General features: G+C 37.1%; 1 protein-coding gene across 1 annotated transcript; it reads right to left on the bottom strand.

The window, feature by feature from the left end:
* Positions 1 to 8604: 8604 nt before the first annotated feature.
* On the bottom strand, positions 8605 to 9333 carry LOC132902108 (kallikrein-13-like). Its single transcript, XM_060945940.1, has one exon. The coding sequence runs from the start codon at positions 9331 to 9333 to the stop codon at positions 8605 to 8607; it is 729 nt and encodes a 242-aa protein (XP_060801923.1).
* Positions 9334 to 14416: the final 5083 nt, after the last annotated feature.

Genomic DNA, 14416 nt, shown 5'->3' with positions numbered 1-14416 from the left:
GGTTGCGTCTTCCCCAGGAAACCAGCGTGGGTCCAGAATCACCCATCGATCTACCGACCTAAAGAAATAGTCCTGGTAGTCAACTCGGTAAGGTGCCCGATTAAAATTAGTGATGTGCAGAAAGGCACAGGTTCAAATCCTACCTCGGCCAATGACTATTTTCAAAGATATGCACATTAGTTTGAATACTAACCGATGCTCTTACGGTGAGGAACAGCATCGTGAGGAAACCCGCACATTCAGGCAACTAGATGTGTAACCATGGATCCAATACGGGTTGGATTTACCTGCAAAGGTTGCGGGGAAGTCGCTTCGTGTAAAAACCTGACTCACACAATCCAGGATCCCTGGTTAAAGGCATACACCCGGGCTCATCTCTAGAGAGGTGGGGATGCAACCGGGACTAAAGGCTGGAGGAAAAAGAAGAAGTCCTGGTAGATAAACAAAAATTAATAATTAAATAAAAAAACCTTCGGTGATCCTCGCCGAATCATATAAGCTCAAAAGTTTTTCTAAAAGTGCTTTAACTATTTCCAGACTATAATTCTGTCTACTGTATAGTAGGGTATAAAGACTTATTATAGATTAGGTATATAGGTATAGTTAGAAAATTATTATCAGTCCGTAGCGTCGTAGACTCGTAGCGCACCCCTGCTACGGCGTAGCACACCCCGCTACGGCGTAAGTTGTTTACAAAACAAGATGACTGGCGTAACGCTCCGTGTCTTTATTGGAGGCTGTAATGTTTCTACCGCTTGGGATGGGTTTATGTACCAATGAACAATTTTTTTAATTCTATTTTATTAATTCATTCATTCATATAGTTACGTCTATATCCCTAGCGGGGTAGACAGAGCCAACAATGTTGAAAAGACTGATAGACCACGTTCAGCTGTTTGGCTTAATGATTGAAGAATTGAGATTCAAATAGTGACAGGTTGATAGCTAATAATAATTTCCATTTTATAGATATGTAAATTTGGTAATTTAGTTTGTTTGTTTGTATGGACTTAACTTCTAATCTCCAGAAACACTGAACAGATCATGAAAATTCGTTCACATTTAAAAAATACATAGCTTGCAGGTAGCTTTGTGGTGCGACGGGTAATTAGTTATATTATAAAGAGTAAAGATTTGTCTTTTTTTTTTATTGTAACAAATAAAAATTGGCACAGGGATAGGGATATTATTCTACGAAGTTCGTACTTCTTAAAACTCCTTATTTCTTATTTATAATATATAAATTATTTTATTTACACAAAACATTCACAAAAAATTTTGCTGACTACATTTCGCAGAACGCTCTTCAATGTGAAAAAATGGAGTTGTAAGAAAGGTAATGGGGCGTTGCCTGTTAGTCAAGTACTTTATTCGATACTTGTAAACAGGTAGATATGAACAAAGGTATCTGTAGGTATAGAATTTAGTGTAAAATTAAAATTACAGATTGTATTGCCCACGTTTAAAACGTTTTTAATACAATTTTGTGTAAATTGAACGACAATAATTTGACGTCGAAACGTCAGGAAAAACAGTATGTTCGTGTTTATTCCCGTTTCCATACATTAGTGATAATTAATAAATGTCATGATTTTTTTCTTTTATTAATATTAACTGGTTCTACTTGATAATATTTCACTTTAACATAAAAATAAAATAAAAATTGTAATTAGATACAGTGATGTTTGTCAATCCCTACTCCCTTAGAATAAGTTTAGTCTTCTACAATTGTTTGGAAATCTCATAAATATAGTAAGTAGATACTCATAGAAGATTTATAACCTACAAAATTTAACTCACAATTTGAATTTGCAAACTGCGTTCGCGTAAATTCAATTCCGCATTTCAAAAGCAAGAAAACTAAAACGGCAAATGGAATATAAATCACTATGAGAAATTCAAAGCGCACAACAAAATGCAAGTAAAATTTCCACCTTTTTGTGAATCATGTTTTAAAATGATAGCGGAAATACGGCGGGCTTAAAAATCTTGCGCTATCTGTTGGCGGCGCGCCAAACTACCTGCGCTGTAAATAATGCAATCTGAGTTCACGCAAGCAACACGTCACGCAGACGAGCGACCGACAAGCGACTGACGGGCGATTGCGGCAGCTATTATACTATGTCAAAAAAATTAAAGGACTGGAAATAAAAAGAATAGGACCACTCCTTCTCTTTCCCATGGATGACGTAAAAGGCGACTCAGGGGTTGGCTTATAAACTTGGGATTCTTCTTTTAGGCGATGGGCTTACCTGTCACTATTTGAATATCAAATCCTATCATAAAGACAAAAAGCTGAACGTTTTTAAGACTGTTGGCCCTGTCTACCCCGCAAGGGATGTAGACATGACTATATGTAGGTATGTATGGAAATAAATCAGATTTATTTTTAAAATAGTTACAAGGTATCGATCAATGACGGCTATGATTGGATTACTGTATTCAAGTTACATTTCAGTACCGAGACGGAAAGCAAAGATTAAAGCTACGATGAACTTGGTGACGATAAATTGCGGCCAAACAGGCGACGCTTCGTATAACCTAACTTAAAAACTTCTGCGTTTTGAAAAAGCATATCTCTACAGTATGGATGATGTAATCAACCTTATTTATGTACACCATAGCAACGGTTGCCATAGTTTGTTTAGTTAAGAAAAAATATTAGATATTATTTTTATTGTAAAATATTTTCATTTTATTTCCATAATATAGTACTTTTGATTTGATTATTCCTCTCCTCTTTTCACCTTATGTCTTCTGTAGTGAATAACATAACTTTGCGACTATGCAATATACAGAAAAATAGAATATCATCACATACATCGCAACTAAAAGTCGCACGTATGCGTTGCCCCCGTATGGCGCCCGGAGGAACGACGATAACTGTCGTTGTAATAGGCCGCGTATATTTTAGAATCGCCCAAATTATGTTCCCTTACCATTTTATGGCCCTGTGTTGATACTTTTTCATAATTTCTGTACCTTCGTTATTTGTTTTTAATGCTAGTGAAAATAATAACCGGTCCTAGCTAGTACTGACTTTTAAAATTTGCACGGAAAGATAAACAGTTGACACTCACTATGGTTTTTCTTCGCATCATAAATTGATAAAAAATGTTTCAGTTATTTCGAGACATGATACTGAACTCACGATTTTAGGATAAGTTTAGTGTAGTTAGTGCATAGTTAAAAATCAATTTAACTATCTCTTTGACGAAATGGAGGAGCACCTTTTTCATTAAAAGTTCCAAGAGATAAAGTTTAAAAGCTTTTGAGACTCATTTTAATATACAATTAAAATTTACTGGTTCGCAATTTACTGCTGATTCATAACAATCTATTTCTATTATTTAGATATTTCTATTATCTAGGTTCACTAAAATTGCCGTAAGTACGGTTTTCGCTTACAATCAGTTGTAGACGGTCTATAAAACTAGGCTACAAAGTCTGGCGAACTGATGGATAAAGACTAATGTATATATATGATCATAAAGAATAATAATATATATATATATACCGTGGGTGCCGTGTGGTCCCCGGCACCAATACAAAAAAGAATTGGACCATTCCATCTCTTTCCCATGGATGTCGTAAAAGGCGGCTTATGTATAGACTTACAAACTTGGGATTCCTTTTTTAGGCGATGGGCTAGAAACCTTTCACTATTTGAATCTCAATTCTGTCATTAAACCAAATAACTGAAACGTCTTTTCAAGACTGTTGGCTCTGTTTAGCACACAAGGGATATAGACGTGACCATATGTATGTATATATATTAACTAATCATTTTTGCCCTTTCATCGACGAATCATAATAAAAAAATTATAAATACTTATATAAGGCACAAATTACACAGATTGAGTTAGCCTCGAATTTCAAAAATTGTGTTACGAGATACTAAATAACATACAGGTGAACGTGACCTTTTAAACTTTGCAAAACTATCGGCTCTGTCTACCCTTAAAAGGATAAAGACGTGATTATACGTACGTATGTATTGAGTGCCAAAGTTTGGTAACTACCTTTGAGGTGAATTTAATTGTCCGGTGCGCAGTAATGGCGTCTTAACTTAGTGCCTTATAATGTCAGCGCGTTATCCACTGTCTCCTATAAAATATTTACATACATACATATGGTCACGTCTATATCCCTTGTGGGGTAGACAGAGCCAACAGTCTTGAAAAGACTGATAGGCCACGCTCAGCTAGTTGGCTTAATGATAGAATTGAGATTCAAATAGTGACAGGTTGCTAACCCATCGCCTAAAAAAGTTTATAAGCCTTAGTCGCCTTTTACGACATCCATAGGAAAGAGATGGAGTGGTCCTATTATTTTTTGTTCTGGTGCCGGGAACCACACGGCAAATATTTACATACATAGATTCTTCCTCTTCCCAGGAAGGCCTTAAAACTATTTTCTTAAATTCGTTCAGAGTTTTTGGTCAAATGGAAAACAACCGCGCACCCTTACTTATCTACCAAGTGGTTAGTAAAGCCGTATCTTCACTTCGCTAATCTTTAGTGCCGCGGGTGTGAGCGCACCTTAATGGGCCGGTGCAATTTAATAGCTTCGACCGGAGATGAGACAAACATACAGACATACATAAAATGATGCGTCTTTCCTGAAGGGGTGAGTAATGGATATATATATATAAGAGTATATATATATATTTCAATAATATATATTTCCACTTGCCACGAGCCTCGAAACTTCCTTCGCTTCATTCACATTCATAACTCTTCACGCAAGCTCGTCAGTTAGGTTACTCTTGACCTCACCATTTGCCAGCTGAGTTCCAGATCCAGGAAAATTGGTTTTGCTCATATTTTTACCGAAAATTATTTTCCCACATATAAGATGGTCGTTAGGTTATTGTTGATGTCACTACATCAGAGCCATCGGTATTCACGTTAAAGAACCCAGGTTCGATCCTCACCAACGCAAAAATAATAGTACCTGGGTAGTTTAATTTTCTGTTTTTAAAGTTTTTCTGATGCCGGTGAATAAAACAGTTATAAAAAAAGTAAAGAGCACCGCTCGGTTAACCAGGTACTAATATAGTAAAACATCTTTCCATCTCTTTAACATACATACACACATATGGTGACGTCTATATCCCTTGCGGGGTAGACAGAGCCAACAGTCTTGAAAGTACTGAATGGCCACGTTCAGCTATTTGGCTTAATGATAGAATTGAGATTCAAATAGTGACAGGTTGCTAACCCATCGCCTAAAAAGAATTCTAAGTTTGTAAGCCTATCCCTTACCACACGGCATTCACGGCAGTCAAAAGCACACCAAAGGAACAGCTCAGAAGCAACGCAGTTATAAAAGTGGGCACCAAGTTGTAATACAAGGAACTCTTTAAAGAAGTCAACTGCAGAGCAGTTTGAGCGCGGGCCCGCGTTTCAATTTGATGTGACGAGTTCGAAGAGTCTCTTCCATTACATCTATGTGCGGGCCCGCTTTGAAACTGCATTGCAGCAGGTGATTTTGACAAAAAAAAACGCGATCTGGCCATAACTTAGACCACAAAGATGAGGTATTGAGACGGGCAGTTTAAACTAATCTTATTATACTTTAATACGTTCCGCAAGCGAGCCAGGTGTCTTAGCGGGATCTAGCAGGCCTTAACGATCTGAGGGTGAATGCTGATCTTACTGTGTGTGCACTGTACAAAAGGGTTTTTAAAGGACCTTCAAAAAAGACGACTTTATAAATTCGAGTTTATCCGTTTTTAAACACATATATACAGACGTACCTTGATCAAATTAAGGACGTCCTGGTGAAGGGTCAGGTCAAGAGTACCCGAAACCGCCGAGCTTGCATGAGTTATGAATGTGGATGAAGCGATGGAAGTATGCAAAGATCATGGCAAGTGGAAAGATGTAGTAGTAAAAAATAGGTAGTAATTCGTAATTAACTGTTTTATAAGTATTCTATGCTTTGCGTAACCTACAAATTTAGACCCCAAATATATTCATACTCCTATCACCTCGTGAGCCCTCGCGCGAAACCAATCCTGGCCAAAAAAAAAAATCTCTATCACAAAATAGAAAAATACAAAATAACCTCACAATCGCATGCTTTTAAATCGAAGTACAGCAATAAATCTTTGAGGTCGTCCCGGTCAAACAGTCGATAAAAGGGCGGTCAAGTGACCGGAAGTCGGCACGGCGACAGGTGGCGGCCGGAAATGGCGCGCACTTCCGGCGACTCGAGGGTGGTGTTGCCAGCTTTAAGTTTACTACGAGAAAATAAGAGATATTTACAGTTATGTACTTACAGTATGTGTCGAACATTCACACTCAAAATACCCGACAAGAAACATGTTGAAACATGTATGATGGCTAACTCAAGATCTTACGGTGAGGGGAACTCGTCGTGAGGAAACCTGCACATTCCCACATGATCCAATATGGGTAAGGTTCCTTCCCAAGGGTTACGGTGGTTTACGTACTGATGACCCGGAATCATTGACTTTAATTAAAATCTTATTAATTCAAAGTCGGTGACTTTGACTATATTCTCAACTAGCTGTGCCCGCGACTTTGTCCGCGTAGAATAGTTATTTTGGGCATCATTGAAGCCCTCAAGGATGAATAATTTTCCCCGTTTTTTTTTCATATAGACCATTACTTCTTTGCTCCTTATAGTTGCAGCGTGATGTGATGTTATAGCCTAAAGCCTTACTCGATAAATAGTCTATTCAACGCAAAAAGAATTTTTAATTCGAACCAGTAGTTCCTGAGATTAGCGCGTTCAAACAAACAAACTCTTCAGTTTTATAATATTAGTATAGATATACTAACAAATAAGTATAAATGCCGTGTGATTTCCGGCACCAAAAGATAAAATAATGGGACCACTCCATCTCTTTCCCATGGATGTCGTAAAAGGCGACTGAGTGATAGGTTTGTTAATTTAAAATTCTTTTTATATGCGATGGGCTACTGGGCGCACGCCAAGAAAAGAGAAAGATAATCTGCTACAAATGCTGGAAGCTTTTCGAAGCTGTCTTATTTTTCGTCAACGATATAAGGAAATGATTCTTCGAAAATAGAATGATGAAAAGTTAAATTATTATCTATCTATATATATAAAAGCGAAAAACACTCACTTAGGAATCATGAAATCTCGAAATCTACTGGGCCAATAAAGATGAAATTTGGCAGGAAGGTAGATTTTAATTAGGAAGGATCCACTAAGAAAGGATTTTTGGAAATTCTATTCCAAGGGGGTGAAATAGGGGTTGCAAGTTTATATGAAACTTCTGCAATTTTTATTGTTGGATACATGAAATTTTAGATTTTTTACGATTAGATTAAAATAATTATTCAATAATCGGATTTTGAAAATTGTGTTCCTAAGGGGGTGAAATAGGAGTTGCAAGTTTGTATGAAACTTCGTCATTTTTAATGTTGGATACATGAAATTTTAAATTAAAATTTATGCATAGATTAAAATAATAATTCATGAATTAAATTTTGAAAATTGCATTCCTAAGGGGGTGAAATAGGGGTTGCAATTTTGTATGAAACTTTGTCATTTTTAGTGTTGGACACATTAGATTTAAATTCACGGTTAGATCAAAATATTAATTAATTTATTGGATTTTGAAAATTGCATTCCTATAGGGGTGAACTATGGGTGGTAAGTTTGTATGAAACTTTGTCATTTTTTATGTTGGACACATGAAATTAGATAGATTTGTTTAGTAAAAAAATCGAATACAATAATAAGATTTTAAAAATTGCATTCCTATCGCGGTGAAATAGGGGTAAATTTAAATGAAATTTCGTCAATTTTAACGTTGGGCACATGAAATTTTAGAATTAAATTTTGGTTAGTATGAAATAATCATTAAAACATTGGATTTTAAAAACTGCATCTCAAGGGTGAAAAATAAGGGTTGGAAGTTTGTATGAAACTTCGTTTTTGATGGGTGTCGAAGTGATGACACTAAATAGGATGGACAGGCTTGGACTGGACGGGGCAGGACGGGACACAACAGGTTGGGACGGGACGGAACAGAACGAGAAGAGACGGGACAAGACGGGAGAAGCCATATGTATGTCAATCAAATATAAAATTAAAACAGTCCCGCACGATACGGGATTAAAAAATGAGTGAAATTTTATGGCGTATCTTTATAATCTAAAATAGATATGCGCGGGCGAAGCCGCGGGCAAAAGCTAGTATAGGATATATTTTTAATAGTGTTATTTTCCGTAGTCAATGTTTGTATGTTCTTCGTCCTCCTGATATTAATTCCAGTTTCATCCTCACCTATGAACGGGAGCCCGGGGTCCGCCTTATATACCCTTTGATTGGGTACATACATACATACATACATAAAATCACGCCTCTTTCTCGGAGTGGTAGGCAGAGACTACCTCTTTCCACTTGCCACGATCTCTGCATACTTCCTTCGCTTCATCCATATTCATAACTCTCTTCATACAAGCTCGGCGGTTTCGGGTACTTTTGACCTGACCCTTTACCAGGACGTCCTTAATTTGATCAAGATACGTTCGTCTAGGTCTTCCCACTCCACAATACAATACAATACAATAATTTTTAATTTGTATTAATATAACAACATTAATGTGCGTCTATATAATTTTTTATCCAACCAATATAAGGACTAACTGCCGTATAACAACAGTGAATTAATTTTGGATTATTGAGCGGCATCAGAAACCCAGTGCTGAGCACGCCAACTATTCTTTTGCCGATAATCAAGGGACCCCCTGAATCTCCACTATAAGAATATGTCTTCGTATCACCACATTCGGGCACGACAACTAATCCAGGATTTGACATTTTCGCCTCCTCGCCGGCAGGTCGCACGGCTCCTTTACCAACTTGCAATGGTTTGTTTTCATCATTGTCCGATGATGTGCTCGTCATACCGAAACCGGCATAATAACACGACCTACCAACGAAAGTCTTATAATCCGCGGTGTGAATACGCCCTAATATATTAATTGGAATTTTTTCCACGAGCGCCAAAGCTATATCGTTGTCTACATTAATTAACCCCGACATTGACGCTGCATATGACGGATGAGTGATTGTTTTCAAAACTCTCACCATTTCCTTCGTTTCGTTTCGCGGAATGATCAGATTACCATATCTGGCGACCCCTAATGATTCATGGTTACAATGAGCAGCTGTGAGAACCCACTCGTTCGTTATGAGTGATCCACTGCATATCCTAAAACCGAGATTGCCTTCTGCCAACGCTGAATGTTCAGCTTCAAGTGAGACCACGTATGGGTAATGGTTTTTGAAGTCGCTCCAACCATTTATGACTCGCGGTCGCAGCATTTGGTGCCTGAGACGTGGGGCTGATTCGCCAATTTTTTTCAATGCAATAGTCCATTCTATTATATTCACCAGCACATAACTGAAATGGAGCAAAAATAGCAATTAATAGGCAAGTCTTATATATTTTTTTTAAAGTCACAGAGACTGCGCTGGTTGTCTCAGATTGTGTCCTCAGGGTAAGATTTTTCAGTAAGATTCACCTGATTGGACCAAATTCAATTTATTTAATATTTTAAAACAAATTTATGCCTATGTCACTTTTGAAGGTCTATTCTATATCTGTGCCAAATTTTATCAAAATCGGACCAGTAGTTTTTGAGTTTATTCCACACAAACATACAAAAATACAAATCTTTCCTCTTTATTATTAGTGTGGATGTGGATTATGGGACATCTTATCATGGTTACACAGTCAGTTGCCTGGATGTTCAGGTTTCCTCACGATGTTTTCGCTAGCCGTAAGAGCATCGGTTAGCACTCAAACTAATGTACATAACTCAAAAAAGAATCATTGATACATGACCGAGATAGGATTTGAACCTTTGCCCCCTCACACATTACTTGCGCGTTTTAGCCGGACACCGTAACCGTTCAACCATCAACGTCTTGTAAGTATAATAGGAATTACCATAAAAACAACTTCATCAGCATATTTCAGAAAACGCGTCTTTGGTAAAATGTACAACAAAATTATAACTCCACTGTTCCTTATTTTAAAAAGGAATAAATTTTTGCAGGTCACTATCGATATAATTCATATTTCAAATGATGTCAAAAATATTTAAAAAATATTTTCATGGCCATAATCCGCCCTTTTAAAGAGTCCTGAATTTATAAATTAAATTTTGAAAATTTTCGGCTTTTAAATTAAAAAAGTTTAAATTGAAATGTATAAACTCTTTTCTTAAAAAAAAATGTGTTTCTAAATTGTTAAGTAGATAAACGGTTGAAAAAACCGACCAAATAAAAACGCTTATTCGCTTGCCTATAAAATACATTTACTTATTATACTTCGTGATATTTTACGACTATTGTTTTTGAATTGTTATATTCAATACAATATCGCGCGGGTTATAAAAAATAGTGAGAAGGGATAGGCTTATAAACTTGTGATTCTTCTTGTAGGCGATGGGCTAGAGACCTATCACTATTTGAATCTATCTATCACTATTTAATTCTATCATGAGATCCCTTCATGTGATAAGTCCGCCATTGCAAGTGATTTATTTATTTTATAACCATGTAATATTTCTTGTAACAGTGTAAATTTCTGTGCAATTCATACATACATACATATGGTCACGTCTATATCCCTTGCGGGGTAGACAGAGCCAATAGTCTTGAAAAGACTGAATGGCCACGTTCAGCTATTTGGTTTAATGATAGAATTGAGATTCAAATAGTGACAGGTTGTTAGCCCATCGCCTAAAAAAGAATCCCAAGTTTGTCTATCCCTAAGTCGCCTTTTACGACATCCATGGGAAAGAGATGGAGTGATCCTATACTTTTTTGTATTGGTGCCGGGAACCACACGGCAATTCAATTATAACAAACAAATGATCCAAGAGGTAACAATAAAATCTGTTCATTTGTAATTAAAATTTTTTTAGGCGATGGGCTAGCACCTGTCACTATTTGAATCACAATTCTATCATCAAGCCAAACAGCTGAACGTGGCCTTTCAGTATTTTCAAGATTTTTAGTTCTGTCTACTCCGCAAAGAATATAGACGTGATATGTATGTATATATATATGTATGTAGTAATAAAAAAAATCGTAAGCGCCGCTAGCATAGTGAAATTATTCATGAGTTTCCCACCTAGCAGTATTTCATACATCGCGTGCGGGTGACGTCATACGCAACTGATTTACCGACTCTCCGATGCCATAGACTAACTAAAAATTAAAAGGATTGTAATAGTAGGTAATTCACCGAAGTTGCATATGTTGGGGATGACCAAAATGGTTGGATTTTGAATGTTTCTTTTATTTTTAATGACATTTTTTGAATAGTGTTTTGTTTTGTCAGTAGACAAGTAAAGACCGAATTTTTGCAAGCTCTTTATTTTATTTAATCCTGCCGCTATTTAAGGGCATCTCTAGAACAAGGAGAGCTGCGGATCTATCGGACAAACAAATCCATAACACATACATATTTTGGGAATCTGCGCCAACGCCAATCTCCTGTTTGATTTCCTTCCAAAAGACTGGAAGAGATTGCATTAGCGATAAGTCAGCCTTTGTACTATCCCTGTCTGTTTTGTACTGTTTTGTATGTTTTACTCTTATGGTGCAATAAAGATTTTTATCTATCTATCTATTAAATCTCTAGCCAAGATTTGAACCCGGGACCTTGCGTGTCAAACACACTACCGCTTGCGCCACAAGCGACGAATTGTCTATAGAAGATCCATTATGTAGGAATATTAATGTATGGCCGATGTCAGTAAAGTAAAATCATATATGCAACATCCATTTTTTTTCATTCACATAATCACGTCTATATCCCTTGCGGGGTAGACAGGGCCAGCAATTTTGAACGACTGACAGGCCACATTCAGCTGTTAGGCTTAATGATAGAATAGAAATAGGTTGCTAGCCCATCGCCTATAATAAGAATATCAAGTTTGTAAGCATAGGCTTACAAACTTGATATTCTTATTATAGGCGAAGGATAGCCTTTAGTCGCCCTCACGACATCCATGGGAAAGTGATGGAGTGGTCATATTTTTTTTTGTATTGGTGCCGGTAACCACATAACCCTCAGATTAGTACAGAAATACTCCATTAACCTGATTGTGCAGGGGTTTCTCCGCGACATTTCCTCACAGAAGCAGTTAGGTATTAAAGTGAAAATTAAGTAGTTAGTCTATGGCGTGGTCAACAAATCACCGTTGCATATTGGCGCGATTTTGTATCGCTTCTCAGATCGTGTTATTTTCGTATGTTTACTTGCGGGATAGGCAGAGCTGGTAGCCACTACTCAAAGGTCACGTTTAGGTGAGTGCCAAGTTGCGAGCACGCTTAAAAGAATATTAAAGTAAATTTGTAAGCCGTTTCCTGAAATGCATTTCTTTTTATTTTTTACTAATTGTGCCCGCGACTTAGTCCGCGTGGAATAGTTATTTTGGGCATCATTGGAGCCCTCAAGGATGAAAAATTTTCCCCATTTTTTTTTCACATTTTTCATTATTTCTTTGCTCCTTAGCAGCGTGATGTTATATAGCCTAAAAGCCTTCCTCGATAAATGGTCTATTCAACGCAAAAATAATTTTTCAATTCGAACCAATAGTTCCTGAGATTAGAAATTAGCGCGTTTAAACAAACAAACAAACAAACTCTTCAGCTTTATAATATTAGTATAGATAATTTTAGGATTTTAGCTATTCAAACTGTTTGCAGTAAACACTAATCTCATGTATGAGCATCAAGTAGAATCCAAAATTTGATTTAATGAAGCCCACGCGGATGAAGTCGTGGACACCAGTCAGAATAAAAACAAACATTATGCCGTGTGGTTGCCGGCACCAATACAAAAAAGAATAGGACCACTCCATCTCTTTCCCATGGATGTCGTAAAAGGCGACTAAGGGATAGGTTTGCAAACTTGGGATTCTTTTTCAGGCGATGGGCTGGCAACCTGTCACTATTTGAATCTCAGTTCTATCATTGAGCCGGATAGCTGAGCGTGGCCATTCAGTCTTTTCAAGACTGTTGGCTCTGTCTGCCCCGCAAGGGATATAGACGTGACCATATGTATGTATGTATGTATTATTCGGATTAAAGAAATTTAAAGTCATTTTTAATTTTATTTATTATCTTTTCCAGCAAATTTAATAATACATAATTCCGACGCCTTCAAAGGTAGAATATTTGTTAACAGAAACTGTAATTGACCTAAATTGTAACCATATTCAAGGAATAAATGATTATGATTAATAAAGAAAGAATATATTCAATAAGAACACTAAAAAGGTGAAAATTGAAGAAACCTTAGAAATTCTTTTCGGGTTATTGTACTCAGTAACGTCTATGTCTTGACCATAGACATAATCTAGCTAGATACGCCAATGCACTTTAAATTAAACCAAGACCTTCCGCCAGGCTAGGTGTAACGCCTGGGGAACGGCTACCTGTAACTTCGCCCGCGTGAATCCAACGCAAAACAAAAAGCTACGAAGTGAACACCACCTACAAAACCCAACTGATTAAACGCCAAAAAAAAGCGACGAATTTGGCGCCACATACAAAAGAATACAGGTATTTCGAAAATCCCACACATCCAGACTTTTAATTATATAGGTTTATGTGATATTTCAATAAGATTTATTCAGTAGATAGCCCGGGAAGAGGTACAAACAAACAAATAAACTTATTTTCGCATTTATAATATTAGTATGGATATGGATAGCTGAACTTGGCTTATCAGTCTTTAGAAGACTGTTGGCTCTGTCTACCCCGCAAGGGATATAGACGTAATTATATGTATGTATGTGTGTTTATGGGGACAGCTTGAAATCGTATGAAACAGATTCTAAAGCGGACACCAGTTTGCCACGCGATTTGTCACATAAAGTAGATACACCCGCGGGGTCTAGCCAGTTCTACATCTATGAATCTAGACTAGACGGACCTAATGCCTAGGATACCTGCGAACAAAGGCGGCAGAAAAACCGCACCTTCACAATGGCCTGAAAGAATTTGACTTATTGCTTATTTGGCAGTTGTGGAAAAATATCTTCACTAAATTTCATACCATTTTAGTCCGTTTACATACATACATTATGGTCACGTCTACATCCCTTGCGGGGTAGACAGAGCCAGCAGTCTTGAAAAGACTGAATGGCCACGTTCAGCTATTTGGCTTAATGATAGAATTGAGATTCAAATAGTGACAGGTTGCTAGAGCATCGCCTAAAAAAGAATCCCAAGTTAGTAAGCCTATCCTTTAGTGGCCTTTTACGAGATGGGAAAGAGATGGAGTGGTCCAAATATTTTTTATATTGGTGCCGGGAACCACACGGCAAGTCAAGTTAAGTCCGGTTTTCTACGATAATTATATTCCTAAAAAGTGAACCTAAAA

Source organism: Amyelois transitella, chromosome 9 (genome assembly GCF_032362555.1).
Source record: "Amyelois transitella isolate CPQ chromosome 9, ilAmyTran1.1, whole genome shotgun sequence".
Taxonomy (NCBI): Eukaryota; Metazoa; Arthropoda; class Insecta; order Lepidoptera; family Pyralidae; genus Amyelois; species Amyelois transitella.
This window is presented reverse-complemented; position numbering and strand designations above follow the sequence as displayed.

Excerpts from the sequence above, each read along its gene's own strand:
- LOC132902108 (XM_060945940.1), bottom strand. The coding sequence starts at position 9,333 with ATGCTGCGACCGCGAGTCATAAATGGTTGGAGCGACTTCAAAAACCAT.